General features: G+C 40.5%; 1 protein-coding gene across 6 annotated transcripts in view; it reads right to left on the bottom strand.

Annotated features, from left to right (window-relative positions):
• KIDINS220 (kinase D interacting substrate 220) overlaps nucleotides 1-18842 on the bottom strand; it is a 77517-nt gene extending 58675 nt beyond the window's left edge. For all 6 annotated transcript variants that reach the window (XM_061354610.1, XM_061354618.1, XM_061354628.1 and 3 more), the window contains exons 1-5: nucleotides 18686-18842; nucleotides 10726-10873; nucleotides 3688-3786; nucleotides 2111-2209; nucleotides 511-609 (exon numbers count right to left, since the gene is read on the bottom strand). In XM_061354610.1, coding sequence (XP_061210594.1) covers nucleotides 511-609; nucleotides 2111-2209; nucleotides 3688-3786; nucleotides 10726-10833 — 405 coding nt within the window. In that variant the 5' untranslated portion in view covers nucleotides 10834-10873; nucleotides 18686-18842. The remainder of the gene's footprint in view (nucleotides 1-510; nucleotides 610-2110; nucleotides 2210-3687; nucleotides 3787-10725; nucleotides 10874-18685) is intronic.
• Nucleotides 18843-19342: the final 500 nt, after the last annotated feature.

Here is a 19342-nt window from a genome sequence, read left to right as displayed (position 1 = left end):
GACAGTATAAACAAATTGCTCATTTAAGCTCAAACATCCTCATAATTTACAGAAAATTCTTATAAGAGAACTCTCAAAATCATAGGGTTTTAATTCTTTTTCATGTGTATGGTAAATATTTAAGGCCACTTAATAACTATTCTGAATAGTTAAAACAAAATATTGTTTCCAAGTTGTGCATGTTAGTTACTCTATTAACCTCCACAGATGCAGAAAAATGAAAATTCTGATTCAAGTAGCATTAGATACGCTATTTTTCTATTATTTCCTCTCCTGCTAATTTGAATCTTATTATGAGCTCTACAGCCATCTGCTTTAATTAAAAAAAAATTAAAATTAAGAAAAAAAAGCAGCTGTCATGCAAGATACTAAAGCAAGCCCTTTATAAATAGTGATTAATGTTCTATTGCAAAAAAAAAAAAGCAAAATGTTTAAGCAAGATAATAGATGAATGTGCAACTCAGGACTTTAAATAGTTGGGATGAGGCAGTGTTTAAGACTAAAACTTACCATTCCTGTGATGTTTGGATTTGCTCCTTTCTCAAGCAGCAGTTTAGCTACTTCGGTACGGCCTTTATATGATGCCCACATCAGGGCAGTCCATCCTCCCTGGCAAACACAATTCAAAGAAATGTAAAAACTAAAAAATACTCTTTAGAAACCTAATTAGTGACTTTTACTTCATTTTTGTATTTGTCCTAAGACATTTTGCGAGTCCAAAACATAGTAAGGACTAACTACACAACCTTGTAATCCTACTTACATAGGATAAACAGTAAGCACACATACAAAAATACTGATTTCCTGCTGTTACAAAACTTGGGAGAATATCGTGTCCCGAATGTTCCTGAATTTGCTGTAAACACTCAATTCAGACTTGAAGTGCATACAAGTGGATAAACAAACAAAGAAAATAAACACTACCTTAAAAAAACTAAACAAAACACAAAGAAATCTAGAATCCAAAACAGTTAACATGGAGGGTTGCCTTTTGATTTGTGTAACAGACAGCTGGCCCTCAGAAAGCAGTTATGTAATGATTTGGTTCTTTTTCATGAAGAAACAAATCATGTGGCCTCTTAAGGGAGTAATAAGAGCAACTAATTTCAAACTGCACTAGTGTATGCATTTAAGTTTGTAAAGTAGCCGACAATAAGGATTCACTACTTAAGGCTTGTGACAGGCCAGTTAATCAAAATAAATTTAAAATAACATTTTTTAAATATGCCCCTGATAAATGTTAAGCACAATTTTTATTTCTTTCTTCGTAATACACTTTTAGAGAGCTAAAAAAAATCCCTCTTTGATTGACAGAAGCCTAGAAATCAACCACCGGCCATGTAGCTTCGTACTTCACGTTCCTCTCACGAAACTGTAGATTAGCAGGATACGTCAAGATGCCTCAGCCTTCAGAGTGGAACTTCCATTAAAAGAAGCACTTGTACTCTCCCCTTGTAGTTTTCCATACTCTTAACTGAAGCCAAGTATTAGTCTTTGCAGTGCCTAATTTCCTCTTTGGTCAATGAAGACAAGTCTGTGACTTTTCAGAGGCATCTAACTTTCCAATCACATAAACAACTTCTGTAATTCTTTAGGTAGACCTCACTAGCGCCTACTTTCCCATACAAAAAAATCAGCAAGATGAATTAAAACAAATTCCAGAATGTTGAGAACACAGACTGCTCTATGGATAATCATGGTTTGTTAAGAGAAAAAGCAAATATGGACAGATACCTTTTGGGAAAATGTTATTTTACCAACATATTAAGAAAAGTCACACTACCAAATAAAAACATCAACAAACCAACCCCCCTACCCTCCCCCAAAACACAGACAAAAATCAAACTGTTCTTCAGGTTAGTTTTTCCACAGCAAATTAAGAAGAACAAAGTATCCCTAGAAAACAAGTTGCCTTCATTAGCACTAAAGCAACTATTTTAAAGCTGTAAAAACAGCATTTAAATATATATTCTTTTCCATTTTAACAGCACTGAGTACACAACTTAAGAATAAAAGATCTTTGATTTGTTTTACAGAACTGAAAATTAGCAATTCTCAAAATCACTGTTCTTACTAAAAACTTTAATTTTTTCACTAGGACAACACATACCAAATCCCGATGCTCCAAGTTGACATTATGATCAAGTAGCTCTGCTACAATAGCTGCATGTCCTTCTTTAGCTGCTGAAATGAGAGCTGTCCAGTTATCCTACAAAAAGGAAAACACATTTTTAAGTGATATTCAATATTTCAATACAATTACGATGTTTAACCCACAACAGCAAATCCACAACCCCTTTAAAAAGCTGTCTTTTAGGAGGGAAAAAAAAAAAAAAAAGAAAGTAATAAACTCATAGGTTACCTGCCTGTTAAATACATGAAAATACAAACAAACAGCTACTCCAAACCTCCCTTCCAATTACCTTCTTTCCCACCCACCACTTCCCACTGTTCAGTTCACTGCAAGTTAACCTAAAAAATTTATGGAGGAAGCAACACCTACAGAGAATGAGGTCAAAATATTAAGAACTGCTGGGTCAGGAAGAGATGGCAACCAAGACCACAGAAAATGGTGGTGGTCTGTCTCCACATACAGTGGGTAACATCACCCAAGAGGCTAATATGCAGGGAATTTGGAGCACAGCTTCTTAGCTTTCTGACTTCAGGAGATAGGCTTCCTCTTGCATTACACTTACCATCCATTCACTACTCAAACCATGTTCACCATGTTCACCATCAGTGGACTACTGTTTTATGTGCTATGCACATATAAATAAATCAAAAGTTTATGTGGGAACTGTTCTTCGTGTAAGTATAGGAACTGTAACATCTATAGCAAATGTAATCAAATGTCTGAAAAAAGAGAGACTTTTTTTGTCTGACTGCACTTTCAGTTTCTTTTGTGGGTTTGTATTGGGGGTATTTTCATTTGTTTTGTTTAATTACAGGTTTTCCTGGATGTCCACACCGCTACAATTAAACTAAGTGTAGAAGAAAAAATAAACCAAGCAACATCCTTTTCCTATCTCTCGTTCTTCACTGAAACATCCAGACCTTTGAAAACAACACCTCTGCTCTATTCACCCTTTCTGGGCCTCTTTCATCTAGAGTCAACGTCCTCCTCAACAGCAGGAAGACAATTCATAAATTTGGAATCTTTCTCTGCAATAGTTCCAGCTTTTCAGCTGAAATAATCATTTAACCTAAATTCTTCCTTAGTATTTACTGAAAAACAGCAAAACCAAGAGGGGGAAAAAATAATAAATCCCAACATACCACAACATCACCAAGATGAGCAAATTCACTTGAACCTCATCTGTGATGCTGTATTTCTCTATTCTGCCTACATTTTTATATCAACTGCTTCCAATCTTAACCTTAACCTTGTATCTAACTCTAGCTCTCTAGTACTAATTTCCCAAAAGAAACAGCAGCAGAATTCACATTTAGCAGAGACCCTCAGACATTTATCGTGTCTTAAATACCCTGATTCTTTATGAGGAATCAAACAATAGGAATACACAGCCAAGCAATTTTGGACAAAATTTCTCTTATATGTCATCATTTTCTGTCTTCTTTTTTCTCCCCTCCCCTTAACACTCAACTAAGCTCCTTTTCTTTGTGTGCTTCTTGAAATTTCTTCTTCCTCTGCTGTTAGGTACCATCACGTAAAGCATTAATACTTACTGCATCTTCCAAGTTGCAATTAGCTCCCTTCTTGAGAAGCTCCTGGACAATTTCTAAATTGCCTTGCTCAGCAGCCAACATAAGTGGAGTCTGGCCATTCTGAAACCAAAATGACAGAAAAAGTGATGCACTGGAAGAGATGCAAATGATGCATCCTGCCTGACCGATCTGATGGCCTTCTATGATGGGCTATAGAACTGATGGACAGGGGTAGAGCAGTTGATGTCATTTACCTGGAATTGTGCAAAACATTCAACACTGTTCCACACGACATCCTTGTCTCTAAATTGGAGAGACATCAATTTGATAGGTGCACCACTCGGTGGATAAAGAACTGGCGGGATGGCCGCATGCAAAGAGTTGTGGTCAATGGCTCAATGTCTGGCTGGAGACCAGTAACGAGTGGTGTCCCTCAGGGATCAGTGTTGGGACCGGTCTGGTTCAACATTTCGTTGCTGACATAGACAGTGGGATTGAGTGCGCCCTCAGCAAGTTTGCCGATGACACCAAGCTGTGTGGTTCGGTTGATATGCTGGAGGGAAGGAATGCCATCCAGAGGGACCTTGACACGCTTGTGAGTGGACTGATGCCATTCTCATGAAGTTTAACCATGCCAAGTGCAAGGTCCTACACCTGGGTCAGAGCAACCCCAGGCACAGCTACAGGCTGGGTGAAGAAGAGATTCAGAACAGCCCTGCAGAGAAGGACTTGGGGGTGCTGGTCGATGAGAAAATTAACATGAGCCAGCTTCAGTGTGCACTCGCAGCCATATCCTGTGCTGCATCAAAAGGAGCGTGACCAGCAGGTTGAAGGAGGTGATCCTGCCCCTCTACTCTGTTCTTGGGAGACCTCACTTGGGAGTACTGCGTGCAGTTCTGGTGTCCTCAACATAATAAGGACATGGAACTGTTGGAACAAGTCCAGAGGAGGGCCACGAGGATGGTCAGGGGACTGGAGCACGTCCCATATAAAGACAGGCTGAGAGAATAGGGACTGTTGAGCCTGGAGAAAAGAAGGCTGTGTGGAGCAGCCTTCCAGTTTCTGAAGGGGGGCTATAGGGATGCTGGGGAGTGACTGGTCATTAGGGACTGCAGTGACAGGACAAGGGGTAACGGGTTAAAACTTAAACAGGGGAAGTTTAGATTGGATATAAGGAAGAAATTCTTTCATATTAGGGTGGTGAGGCACTGGAATGGGTTGCCCAGGGAAGCTGTGAATGCTCTATCCCTGGCGGCATTCAAGGCCAGGTTGGATAAAGCCTTGGGTGGCATGGTTTAGGGTGCGGTGTCCCTGCCCATGGCGGGGGGGTTGGAACTAGATGATCTTAGGTCCTTTCCAACCCTAACTATTCTATGATTCTATGCATACACACCACCAACAAAATGCAAAAAACTACAGAGTTTTTTATTTATGCTGGCTTTTAATTGCCAGCAAGAACCAGTGAGGAGGGCTGCTTTTCAGCCCATGCAGTAAATATGCAGTAAAGAACAGAGACTGTGATAGTAAACGCTGTCACATAAAAGATAATAAAAAGCCAAACCAAACACCCACACAAGTTTCAGACATTTAAAATGACTAGCTGAAAAAATGTTGCACTGTTAAAATAACTTTCTTTCCGAATGATTTTCCCTCTGAAGACATTTTTACTACAGCCTGTTACACCTTCACATCTTGAAATAGCTCCGTCCCATTGTTTAGAAATGAATAAATCAATCAATCTAGCCTAGGAACCACAAGGGCCATTAAAACATACACACTAGTTCAGAGTAACAGTAAGGTTTCTTGCTGAAGTCTTATAAAAAATAGTCAAGTTATATACAACACTTTTGTCTGACAGTGTACCAAATACAGACATAATTCCTGTCCTGTGCAACACAGATTCTTAACAGCTGGCTTCATCTCAGGGAAGATGAATGATAGAAAACCTGTTTTATTTGCTTTCAATGATGTTTAAAAGTCCGTTAGAATCTCACACCCTTCCATCAGCCTATTTGTGTGCCAGCAACCTTTGAGATACAACTGCTCTGCATTCAAAATGATGCCTTTACTTTTATCTTTTAAAGTATAGCAGACTTAGGTCCGGTCATTTAAAAAAAAACAAACAAAAACCAAACAAAAACAGAGAACAGCTCCCTTTAGAAAAGACATGAGTTCTATCTTTTGCTCTTTAAAACAAGTTTTTTATATGCAAATTAGTATTTTGGGAAGATACATGCCAAGTGATTTGGAAAATAATGCCTTACCAATCTGGCTGCCTTCTGTGATGACATCATTGGCTTGGTGGACCAAGAGCTGATGTCAACGCGGGAGTCATGGACAACGCAGGAACGATCAATGTGATCAGCAAATGCCAATTTATTACAAAGCTTTAACTCCTTATATACCATTTCTTACAGGCACTTACAGTGATTTGGCATACTATGATTGGATACATGTCTTGAAGACCCTTAGCGACTAACACATAATTGGTTAAGCACAGGTGTGAGAACTTGACCTCGAAAGCTTGCCAACAGCCCACAGTTCTCATTAACTCAGTGAATTACAGCTTCTTATCTTGCTTGCTTAAGTTTCCTCGGGCCTCTCACAGCCTTGCTGTATATTTCAGGATTATTCAGTTTATGTACCAATTATGTGTTCTCCCATGAGAACACTGTCTCCACAGAGCTGAGACACTGTTTATCCCACCTCCATCAAAGATTTACAAACTCTCGCCCCCAGCATCCACACAGACAACTAATGAAGTACAGACCAGATAAATGGACAGTGAGGCAGACTAAACCTGGCTGAACTGCAAGGCTCAGAGGGCTGTGACACAATGTCCTGCTGGAGGCCAGTCAGTAGCCCAGTACTACAGGAGTCAATACTGGAGTCCTGTTCAAGCCTTTAAGGGCCTGGTCAGTGGGACGGAGTGCACCCTCAGCACCTTTGCAGCCAAAACACAGCTGGAAGGAATGGCTGATGCACCATATGCTTGTGCTGCCATCAAGAGGGACCCTAACATGCTGGAGTACAAGAGGGTTTCCCTCTGCCCCAGTGTACTGTGTACGTGTCCAGGTTTCAGTATTGGGGTAGCTGCATCAGGTCTCTGTGAAGACAGGCTAGGACTGCCCTTTGCTGGACACAGCCAATTCCAGCTGGCTCCAAGCAACTTGCCTCAGAACACAGGACTAGGTAATCTCCAAAGGTCCCTTCTGAGCAGTGCTTTAGAAATACACATAAAAATCCCTATTTGAGCATGAGCATTCTTCTTACCTCCTTCTGAACAGCTATTATTGTTATCACCGTGATCGTCTTCCACAGGTGGATAACACAAACCAGACAAAAGTATCTCTGGGCAAGAGAAGGTTGTGAATGGGAAAATGATCCCCTCCTGCAAGAAGTATCACACATATGTAGACTGTTGCTGGTATTGTTAAGGCAAAGGTAAAACTTTTCTATACGGGTACTGAAAACATCCTTTCCTTTTTGCTAGAAGATGCTCAAATACAGATTCAATGTTTTAGCCAATCATGAAGATTCACCACACAGAAACAAAAGATAATTACTATGCTTGTGACATCCACATTAATTCTCAAAAGCTGCTCAAGAGTCTAGACACTCCACAACAACTAAATGCTCTTATTTCTCACAAGCACATCAAGTACTGTGTATCTGTACATCACAGCTAAGCCTGAGTATTAGAATACCAAATTACAAAGGGTCAGACCCATATCTTTTTAAAGAAGTCATTCAGTGGTGTTATCTTACAGATTAGCTCTCTCTTGCAATCCGTGAGAGAACAGAAGATTCAGAAGGGAAGATGCAGAAGGCACTTTGGTATCAAGAGCAGAAGAGCAGAAAGAAAGGCACATCAAAGGAAACTGGAAGCTGTTAGGATCAAAGTGGATTACACAAGGCAAGCATGTATAATCAGTTGCTAGGTAATCAATGTATCTAGTATAAGAGAAGAATATGCATGTGGAAAGAACACACAGGACAAAGGCAGAAAGACTGAGACATGCTCCACCTAACTGAAATTGTTGGTCTTAATCCAATCAAACCATCCACACACAAACTGACCGGAACATCCCAGGTTTTCTGGCAACTGATCATAGTCAAGATATAAAGAGTTGGTTACAATGTGGGTGATCCTACCATTGGACAAGTCACTGCAGCCTGGGAGGCCCTGGCGCTTGACTGCCAGCAATCTTTTTAGACCTACTCCACTGGTATTCCTGGTTTGGTATTTTGTTTTTAGCCAAGAAGACATTTTGGCAGGTCTAAACTGGAAACAGAATTGCACTCAGCGCCACTGAATTCCAATGAAGAGCTAGTACTTGAATAATACTCCTATCATTAAAATGTATGAACAGTCTGTCCCTAACCCAGGTTTAAAACTGATGCAAACCATACATGTCTCCAATGCAATATATCAGAAGACTGGAAAAAAAAAAAAAAAAAGGTATCAGGGAAATGATCTCTGCAGAAAAGGCAGTTACTGAAACCCAGGAGTGCACTCAGCCCCATCAAGAAGAAAAGAAAAATTTAGAAAAGAAGGTGAAGGCAGTGAGACTGTTGATAAAGTCAACACAGTCTATCTGGCTGATTTTGGCCATGTTGTCAGTCAAGAGGAATTACCAGTAGAGGGAACAGACTATTCTATTTTTCAGATAGACTGCTTGCCAGCTGGTGAGGTTCATGTGTCTGCTCTGAAACTGAAAATCCTCCCATTATAAACACCTCAGCATATGCATGCACACAGCATGAATGTGCCAAAAATGAAAGAAAAGTGACACTATATCTAATAACTACAGTAAGACTAAATTATCTACATTGATTTCACATCTGCATGATGCATTCTGGTTTTGAGCAGTACACATCATTCTTTTCTTTGCATCATTCTTTCCAAAATATTTCTTTCAAAAAAATATTCTTTCTATCCTATGCAGGTTTAAAAAAAAAGTAATGCAACAGAATATACATTTTCCAAGACTTACTTTAAACAAAAGAGATGAATTGGAAAGCCAGTCTTCCACACACTACAAGGTGAGCATCCCAGTGAGCCTGCACTGTCAGACTCAATGGTTAATGGTCAACTGCTGACAGTAACTGGTGCCCAGTTGGGACAGTTTGATTTAGGGCTAACATTATAGCAACTTCATCAACACGTGGAACCATGAGACAGAAAGTGCTCTAAGCAAGTTTACAGCTACCCCAAGCTATGGTGAGCAGCTGATAGGCCAGAGAGCAGGGATGCATTCAGAGGAAGTTCAACATACTGAGGAACTGGGCTAACAACCCTCCGGCAGTTCAACAAAGGCAAATGCAGAGACTGGACCAGATTGATCCCATGCAGCAGTACTGGCTAGGAACTGCCTGTCTGAGGAGTCACACTGCAGAAACAGGCATGAGGTCCCAATGGACAAGAGTGCCATGAGTTAGTGAGCCCCTGCAGCAGCAAAGGCAAATCAAATCTCAGGCTGCCTTAGCAACAGCACAGCTAGCCCTCTACTCAACACTGGTGAGGCCGAATCCACCATTTAGATGCTCCAATAGAGAGACTCCCAACAACAGAGGTATCTGCAGAGTCCAGTAACAGGATCACTCAGATGACATGGCTGAGAGACTGGAGCACAAGACATGCATGCAGAAACTGAGACCTGGATTTGTTCAGTCTGGAAAGCAAAAGAGTAAGGAGCATCAATATCAGTCTCAGACTACCTGGAAAGAAGGAGAATCTTAGAAGAAAAGGTAGATTATTCTCAGAGATATACAAGAAAACAAGAAGCAGCAGTCACAAGATGCAGTAAAGGGTATTCCAATAAAACATCAGGAACATGTTTTTAAACATGGAGCAGCTAAGCACTGGAGTACTGCCCAGAGAGGCTGCAGGTTCTCCATCCTTTTGAGAACTTTCAAAATTTGCTTGTTAAGTCCCTGAGCAACCTGATGTACCAATGAAGATAGTCCTGCAATTAGGAGGCTGAATCCAGTGACCTCCAGAGGTCCTTTCTATCCTGAGTTCTTCTATACATCTGATTCTCTGAATATGCCACATAAATTGACAAGGGTCCAGTTCTCCAACATTATTTAGGAAAACAGAACTAAAGTAAAAATGAATGATACAAGCTCTACATCCAGATGAAAGAAAAGTCCAGACACTTACAAATCAGAAAATCTACTACAGAAGATAAAATACTTAAATCACCTAAACTAACTTGTAAATACACAGAAGACTTAATAATGCATCAAGACAACCTGAACTTTAAATGTTGTGCAAAACAATGTAAACAGTCACTAGCAACAGACATTTGCATGAATCAAACCTCCCAAGATTCCTCTCAGAAATCTTTAGCGCAGTACAAATGAATCCACAGCTCAATTGCTGAAGTTGCTGGTGGTGATATGCCCAAAACATACTAAATCAGATGACAAAGCACAAGCTAACAATTACTGCACTACCTAAGGATTCCAAATAACTCACATTTAAATTCCCTATTGTATATCAAGACTTCCTGTGTAATCCTGGTAAAATCATTTAATCCTTCTGGTTACATCCAGACTTACTTTTGGGATACATATATTTTCATTCAGATGAGCACCTGCCTGGAATGAATTGCAATATATGCTCCTGTTTGGACTGTATAATAGCTTATCTTCCCTGGAAACCAGGATGTGGGGAAAGAGTTGTAGTCATTGCAGGTTTCACCCCAAAATAGGCAGATCAATAAAGTACATGCAGCTAGGTCTATGAACTAAGAAATAATTCCTAGCTACAGAAATACAGGTGTAATCTCCACTTACAAAGTAAGGATGAAGTCACATTTTCCAGCTCAGAAGACAACTCAGAAAAACAATACAATGAAAGATGCTGAGGTGCTGACAGAGACTGAACAAGGTGTTCAGTCTACGCAAAGGTTAGCAATCATTTGAAAATAAAACTGGAATTTGTACATTAAGTGACCAGTGTGATCTCACAAATTCATTTTGTAAACACAAGCGGCAATATGAAAACACCCTTGCAAAAAAAAAAAAAAAAAAAAAAAAAAAAGGTCTTACCTCATTTCTCTCATCCACATCCCTGCACTTCTCAAGAAGCGCTTTCAGAGCAGGGACATTTCCTTCTTCTACATAGGTCAACAGGCTCTGACTCATCAGACTTGCCATCTTCACGCAGTATTTAAAACACTTCTGTAACAAAGCTTATCTGTATTTAGGAAAGGAGAAAAAATAAATATGTAAGTAAAGGCTGTGAGTTAACTCTGACATTAGGAAGCATGAATTGTACATGCCCATAAATTATTGGCTGGGTAGGAACACCTGTCATTCTCCTTAACAGAACTCTCTGGAGACGTGTGCACTGAAAGGTACTGCATTTCAGTGAAAAGTAAATTGTTGGATCTTTCTAGTCCTTACAAAATTACAGAAATTATTCTAATTTTAGATCTTATCTAAATAAGCGTTTTGAAGGAATGCACAATAGTCTTTCATTTGCATATTTTTTCTGCATATATAACACTATAGGAATATCTGTATGTTACATACTTTATATACATGCTACTTATTTACAATATAACCCTTACCCTTTCTGCACATATGCAGAACCCTGAGACTATTCAGCATTATGAAATACAGTGAAATACCTAAATTGCAGCCATATGGAACTCTGAGTAACACGATTTATTAAATCAGTTATCACCAACTTTGCCCAGACATGCCTACATGTGATGGCACAGTGTTAACTTGCCAGTCAAAATTAACATAGCTTCTGTTGACTTGTTTTGTAATTTTAACCTCTAATATGTAAGACAGGAAAGTTTTTTCTTGGTTAAGGCAGACCACTAAGAACCATTTAAGACTTCCCAAAAAGCTGTGGACTAGTAAATTCAGAGAACCAGAAGTATTGTTGCACCAAATTTATACACATATGGCTCCAGCAGCTGAATTATGCACTACACCTAAATTAGGTTTTATTGGATGAAGAACAGGTTGCACGGCTAAACACAGGACTACACCTACCCCCTACCACTTTTCTCCTCACCAGTGGATGACATCATTGCTCTGTCTCTGGCTTTTTCTTGTGTGACAGCAATGTAACAGCAGATGAAAACATGCAGTTTAGTGTTAGCTAAAGCCCACTGGATAGGCTAATCTTTATCAGGAAGAAGCCAAAGACCAGTGGCTTTCCCAGGCAAACACTGTAACCTTTATTCTCACATAAAAGCAGACAGTGAATTTTTTGTGCACTCCCAACTGAAGTGCTACATTAGCCCAAAACAGACAAGAAGTGAGCAGGAAGCTCACTATGCTTAGCATGAAGTTAGTTACAGATTTAAACAACCTAGCTCCACCACCCTTTCTCCTTTAGCAAGTAAGTATACTGACACAAAGACACTACTGTCAGGGTATGTTAGACACAACCTGACCTCACTTGTCATAGAATCATAAAATGGCTTGGGCTGGAAGAGAACTTTAAGATTATCTACTTCCACCCACACCCTCCCTCCCCCATGAGCAGGGACACCTTCCACTGGACCAGGTTGCTCTAAGCCCCATCCAGCTTGGCCTTGAACACTTCTATAGCACCACAGCCATCAGACTGACCCACATATAAAAATGTCTTCTTCATAGATGTGCCAGCAAAGAAGCCAACATGTCCAGGTTAGTTAAGATGCCAGCAGTTCTGGGTACACGTATAACTTCAGGCACATATGAATGTCTGGTGACAAAAGAAACTGTAATCTATGTACATTTTGGATCTGCAAGCAGAAAAACATGAGAGGAAAAGAGAAGGCGTAACCATGACTCCTACTGTTAAATTTGGGCTTCAAATCCAGGTTGTAGTTTAAGGGACAAATTCCAAAGAGGACTTAGGCATCTGAACTTTCCATATTCCAAATGTCCACATACCATGTAAAAATACACAAATCAAATCTTATCATTCAGACATTATTTAAAACTCAAACCCAAAACCAAAAAAGGGGATTTGCCATACAAAGCCCAGCAACAGTTATACTGGACACTATACTGCGCACTACACAAATAGCCAGTCTCTCTCACAAAAAAGTTATAAATACACTAAACACAAAAGCTCTGCCACATTCACCATGCAGTTAAAGTACAATCACACAAAGCTGAGTGAGCAATACTACAGTGGTGTCATATAATTGTCTTTATTTTTTTAGTAGAAGGAAGAGCTAATTGAGAGGTTGCAAACTCAAAAACCAACCAACTAAACACCAGAAAAGAAAGGTTGAAGACAAGCAATGATTGTAGTGACTCAAGTGCCCACATACAGGCTCCTACTGCCATTTCAGATACAAAAATATCAGAAAAGTCAGCATCTTTCCTGGCACCCAGCTGCCAGTCCAAAATAGTCTGCCTCTATCATGGCCTGCACCAGTATCTTACAGGCCTATGCAGATGTCTCACATATTCTTGGACACCTAAATCGATATTATTCACATGTGGGCACCTGCATTCCATCATTTTGTACATATTTTGAGAAAAAATAATAAAACTGACTTTGCCACTAGCTCCACTGATACCACAGATATTTTCTGATTTCCCTGTGAAGTGTTCCAGCTTCTCTCCTGTAGCTGTACCTTAAATCCTCTTGGTATTTTCCATACCAAATACTGAATTTGAAACCATATTAAAAAACATCAGCAAAACATGAACAGTGTCGCACTGAGTTAATACTCTATGGTTGCTATCAATTAATTCTTAGCTAGTGTGAAAAGGAAAAAAGTATTCAGTGTTGCTTCCTCAAAGTAAGATTTTTCCCCGATGTTCCCTACTATCCTATATTAAAGAGGAAAAGGCAGCCCTGCTGCACTGTAGATAAGTATCCTGCCTCAGAACTTACTGCTTGAACTCCCAGTTATTAAGACAGCACAAACTTCTGCCTTAATGCAGATCTGAATCCTTAGAGGCAACTTAAACCTTTGACTGAAAGCAAAATACCTGATGCTAAAGAACACATCTAGAGCTGCATTCACAAGCTCAATATTACTTTTTAAAAATTATAAAAGCTTTGTAGGGGTGAACCACCCAGAAGTACATTAATATTTTTTATCCCTTATGCTTCATTGTCACATAATAGCCCCTTCTTCAAATTAAAGTCTTACTTTACAAAAACAAGCAAAACAAAATCAAATATAATAAATTTTAAATTTTATATCCTCATGCTTTCATTTGCCACTTAAAAGCATCAAAAAATTAACATAACTGGAAGGCTTTAGGAAAGCACTGTTTAGGGGGTCAGGGAAATAAATTTTCATTTAAAATGCAACCTGAATTCACCAGACTAATCAATGCATTAGTATTCTTCTCATCCTTACATAAACCAGGGAAAAAAAAAAGGGGTGGGGGGGAGGGGGGAAAAAAAAACAAGGTACCCCCCGCCCCATAAACTAAAAAACAAGCCAAACCAGAATGAAAAGCCACCACCCTGTGAAAATAAATAAATAAATAAATAAGTATGTATATATATATAAAAGGTTTGTGTTGTTTGGAAGCTTTACTTATTATTCCCCCCCAGGAATCACAGAACGCTTTGGGTCGGAAAGGACCTTAAGATCATTTAGTTCCAACCCACCTGCCATGGGCAGGGATGCCTCACACTAGACCAAATAGCCCATTGCTCTGTCCAACCAGGCCTTGAACACTGCCAGTGATGGAGCATTTATCACTTCCCTGGGCAACCCATTCCAGTACCTCACTACCTTCCCAGTAAAGAACTTCTTCCTTATATCTAACCTGAACTTCCCCTATTCAAGTTTAAACCCATTACTCCTTGTCCTATCACTACAGTCCCTGATGAAGAGTCCTTCTCTGGCATCCTTGTAGGCCCCCTTCACATGCCTAAAATTAGGCTGAAGTTTGTTCATGGTATTCTCACAACAGTAAGCCAATATAAATTGAGCATAGCCAAAGTCCTCTTTTTTATTAAGTAAGATTTGTGTTGTTATGTTATGTTATGAAAATTAAGCACTGTACTCCAAGTTCATATGGGTGCTGGACACTAAGGTGTGATTTCTTCCAATGCTTAAGATTTCTTTTAAATTATCATAAATGCTTTTAAACAAGACTCTGACCCACATTCTCTACCTAGATTAATAACTATGCTGGCCCCTCCAACAGAAAAAGCTCATGAAAGATATATAATCAAAATAGACACCCTGGAGCAACTACTACCAAACAAAAACACAAAAATACAACTCAGTTGCTTACCCTTTACCAAAATAAAGGATGAGAACTTAATCTCTGCTCAATTTTATGAATCTAGTGCAAAACCAATCACATTCAAGAGTATCCAATACATAGAGTCTTTAACTACTCAATTAACTTTGTGCTTTGACACAGCAGAGGTATTTTCAAAACCTGTAACAAAACTTACAATTAAAACCAGGAGCCCATTTGGAAACTGATCCCTTTTCCACTAAGGAATAATGCTGCTGTTTTTTTCTACAGCAAAAGCAAGCTGATTCCCAGCCCATGAACTGGCTCCATTCACACTCCAAACTTTAACGCTCGGAAATCTCACAATGCCTCAGGCAGTAAATTTTGGTATTTTATAACACTAATACCATACTAAGAACTACAAAAAGACATTTTTAAAGCAGAAATGCTCAGGTGAAGGTAATACTTGCACAAGGATTAAGCTGTTTGTGTAAGGCTCTCACATCCTGAGCTGAAGCACACGTTATCACTGTTTTGGAAAGACTGCAAAAATTTGCTGATTTACAAAAACTTAGTTTCTCTCAACTGCACCAATAATGACTTGCAGAGGTCCTGATAACTCAAATCTGCAGATTTGTACTCTCAGAATCTTGTACTAGTTTTTAATTACTGCTCACCATTTTCCCAATTCACCATCTTTTTCATAGCCCTATCCAGTATTTTTTTAAATGAGCTGTGATCATTCATAAATAAATATAAAAACTGGTCAAACACTAGCATTATTGAGAAGACTTTCTTTTCGTTTCATTTTCTATAGATACTAGTGACTGACATGAAATTCACACTTTTTATCATCAGATAAGAAAAAATTACCACCTTCTATTCAACATGTTTCTATTTCCAGATATAAAAGCTACTACCTTCCCAACATTCCCAACTTCCCTTCAGTTAACTGTAAAAGGAAATAATTACAGTGCTGCTGAAATCTGTGCATGTACAAATCAGATACGGAAACATGCAGTATTCTGCCCTTAGGAACTGGAAGTGTCATCTTTCCAAATCAGAATTCTGTAGAATGCAGAAGAATTGAACACATAAACTATATTATAAAACACCAACATAAATCAGTTTCATATTCTTACATTTTTCTACTTTATGATGGCATTTAAAAACGAAAAACATGTTGGAACATCACCTTTAGTCACACTGCAAAGAATCTTGCTAATACAGGCATTAGCCATCCTTTATGACACTTTACTGTAATCGTTTGCTAAGCGGACATACTTTCATAAACATTAAGAGATCACAAGCTAGGCACCACATGAAGCTGTAAATATTTTTTTGTTGTTCTTTCTATAGGGACTGAGTCAAGCAGGATTCTGTTAAAAGAACAAATTTTCAAAACAGTTGAGATGAGTCCCTAAAATACTGACTTCTGGCACTGGAACAGGTTGCCCAAAGAAGTAGTAAATGCTCCATCCCTGGCAGTGCTCAAGGCCAGGCTGGAGACGGTCTAGGGTGAGGCATCCCTGCCCACAGCAGGGGAGTTGGAACTAGATGGCCTTAAGGTCCTTTTCAACTCAAACCATTATGTGATTCAGAGGCAGAAAAAAAAACCAACTTCAAGTTTCCACAAGCAGCCTACACCCACACCACTTCTCCAGGGCCTGAATTCCCTTATGACTAATGACCTTATGCTGATTTTCAGCTTCTCCTTATTTAATTGGGAATATTAATTCTACTTCTTTTAGCCACATTTGTTATCAAAATGCGAAACACTGTAATAAATTATACCTTTGTTACTCTGCATTGGAAATTATTGGAAATTGGAAAATATAAAAATCACAAAGAAATAACTAAAGATAGAGATGCCCATAGCCTCCAGAACTAAAAAACATTTGCAAAAAAAAGGAGGACATATGGTTGGAACCATTAGTAGAGTACACAGTAAAAAATACAGGAAAATGAAGATGCACAAGTCATTCTTTTCCACCTTATGCACTCAAGACAACGGCCACTTCCAAATACTGTAGTTCTGGATTTCTAATTGTTTATTTGGGGAGGTTTTTTTTTTGTAAATAAAATAATGAAGACTAGGGATTATATCCAAAATACTGGAAAGCCACAAACACATATTTAAATAACAAGTCATTGTTGTCATCTGATAGCAACTATCAGATACGGCTATATTCTATCCTGGTTTAAAAGATCAGTTAAAAGAAAGGGTTTGTGAAGTATCTGACAATGGGATTTAAACCTGATCAGAGAAACTAGTCTACCTTTAAAACAGAATTTAAATAAAACAATTTAAATTAGCAATACAAATGGCGTTCCTAAGAACAGCTGAATTCTGAGAGAAAATTCAATTCCTGTACAAAATGCTTACTCCTACAAAACACTATTTCAAGTTTTAAACAGTTCAAGAAAATAAACAGACATAGGTACCAATATTAAGTTCTTTAAAAAATTATACCAACCAATATAAATCAATTTTGACAAAACCCATATAAAACAGACACAAGCACAAGGAACTCCACATCATCTCATAAAGCCTACAGGTTTTCCATTGTAAAATCATGGGTTTCTTAAGTCACAGACAAGTCCTACGGCAAAAATCCAACTGTGAGAGTATTTTCAGCTAAGGAAAAAGTCAGTTATGTGATGGAGATATTCCTGTTAAAAAGATTTTCAAACGCGTATGGCCACATTTCATAAACTGTGTTTGCCCAAAGTTTCACGTAGATTTGAATTTCGAAACAACAAAGTTATTTTAAATAACTACCACTGCAGAACAAAGAATAAATGCCTATCCAGTACACAAATACATGGGCTTTTTACACATTCTGATACGATAAATAAACTTTCCATTTACACTTTCTATTTCCTTACTTTTTGACAGGAGGAGGGGGGAAGGGGAGGTAATTAATCTCATGATTCAAACACAAGACATATTACTCTATTATTCCCCCCATCATTCCTTTGTAAAAAGTCGCATATGGGAAATCACTTTTCCCATTCAATTTTTAGGCATATATGAGAAGTGGCAAAGCCCTACCTTTAAAGAGATTTTGCCTCTCAACTTTCTCAGTGATGCCCAGACGCAGAACCAAAGACAATGGTAACAAAACAAAACACAGAAGGTGTCGTTTTGAACATCAGGAAACACTTTTTCACTGTGAGGGTGATCCAGCACTGGCACAGGCTGCCCATGGAAGCTGTGCAGTCTCCATCCTCGGAGACACACAAAAGCCATCCTGGCACAGTCTTGGACACCCTGCTCTTGGGAGCGCCGCTTAAGCAGGCGGGTTGGACCAGATGACCTCGGGAGGTCACTCCCTATCTCAACCATCCCATGACTCTTTACCTTGGGAATTAGATGCCAAACCTTCCCGACGGGTCGAGCACATATTTACCTTTCCGAGTTAACAAAAGGAGAGGAACAAGTTAACAAAACGAGGTACAAGAGGCTCCCCCATCTCTGGGGACAGTACTGACAGCGGTAGCTGGCCGTGCCAGCGTCACCTCATCGGGCAAACGATCTCCGCCACCTACAAGAGGGCCCCGTCCGCCGTCTCCCACCTCGCCGCCGGAGCGCCATGGGCTGGCCCGGGCACAGCCACTGCTCCCGGGGCGGGAGGGGGCCAGGCCGCCAGCGCCCCGCTACCATTAATCCCCCTCCTCAGGCAGCCCCCCGTGCTGCGAGGGGGCGCCGGGTGCGGCCGTGAGGAGACCCGCGGCTGCCTTTGTTTGGCAGCGGGGAGCGCCCCCTCCCCTGTGCCCTTCCCCTGCCCTTCCGCGCCCGGCCCGCGCTCCCCTTCTTTCTCTCGCCACTCACCCCACAGCCGAAGGGACTCGGCCCCTGCGGGCCGCTCCCCAGGATCAGCTGGCGACTGAGCAGGAAGCAGCTGCGCCGACGGCTCCTCACTTCCCCCAGAAACCGGTAGCCATCTTACCTCCCTCTGCCCTCCTCCCCAATCCGCCAGGTCACGTGTGCTGGGGGGCGGCACCACCCTGAGGGAGGGCAGGAGGTGGCGGCTGCTGCCAGAGTCCTGCCAGAGTCCTGTCAGCGCCGTGGCTGGAGGTCAGCCCGCAGGCTGCGGGAGCCTCGCGCTGAGCAGTCCCAGGCCGCAGGGCTGCAGCGCTAATGACCGTGTGTAACCAGCTAATAGCGGCATCCAAGAAAACCCTGCCCGGGAGCCCTGCGGCTGTGAGTCACCGCGCTCCGCCGCGTCCCACCGCCCTGGCAGCGGTGAGGGCGGGAGGAGGCGCTGGCTGAAGAGAGCCGGCACCGCCGGGAGCGTACGTGGAACACGGTGCCTTAGCGGGCTGCTCTCTGAAAGAAAAGCTGGCGAAACGCTAACGAAAACGTTGGTTGCAAACTGAAGGTGAGGACTGCCCTTAGTAAACATGGAGGGGGTGGGAAATACCTCACCTCAGCACCCCACAAACCTTGAGATGCACCAGCTTCTCCCCGATCGCCCCCACGGCCGAA

This window comes from Neopsephotus bourkii, unplaced genomic scaffold (genome assembly GCF_033783945.1).
Source record: "Neopsephotus bourkii isolate Nb327-2 ecotype Australia unplaced genomic scaffold, CSIRO-AGI_Nbou_v1 NB_74, whole genome shotgun sequence".
NCBI classification, from domain to species: domain Eukaryota; kingdom Metazoa; phylum Chordata; class Aves; order Psittaciformes; family Psittacidae; genus Neopsephotus; species Neopsephotus bourkii.
This window is presented reverse-complemented; position numbering and strand designations above follow the sequence as displayed.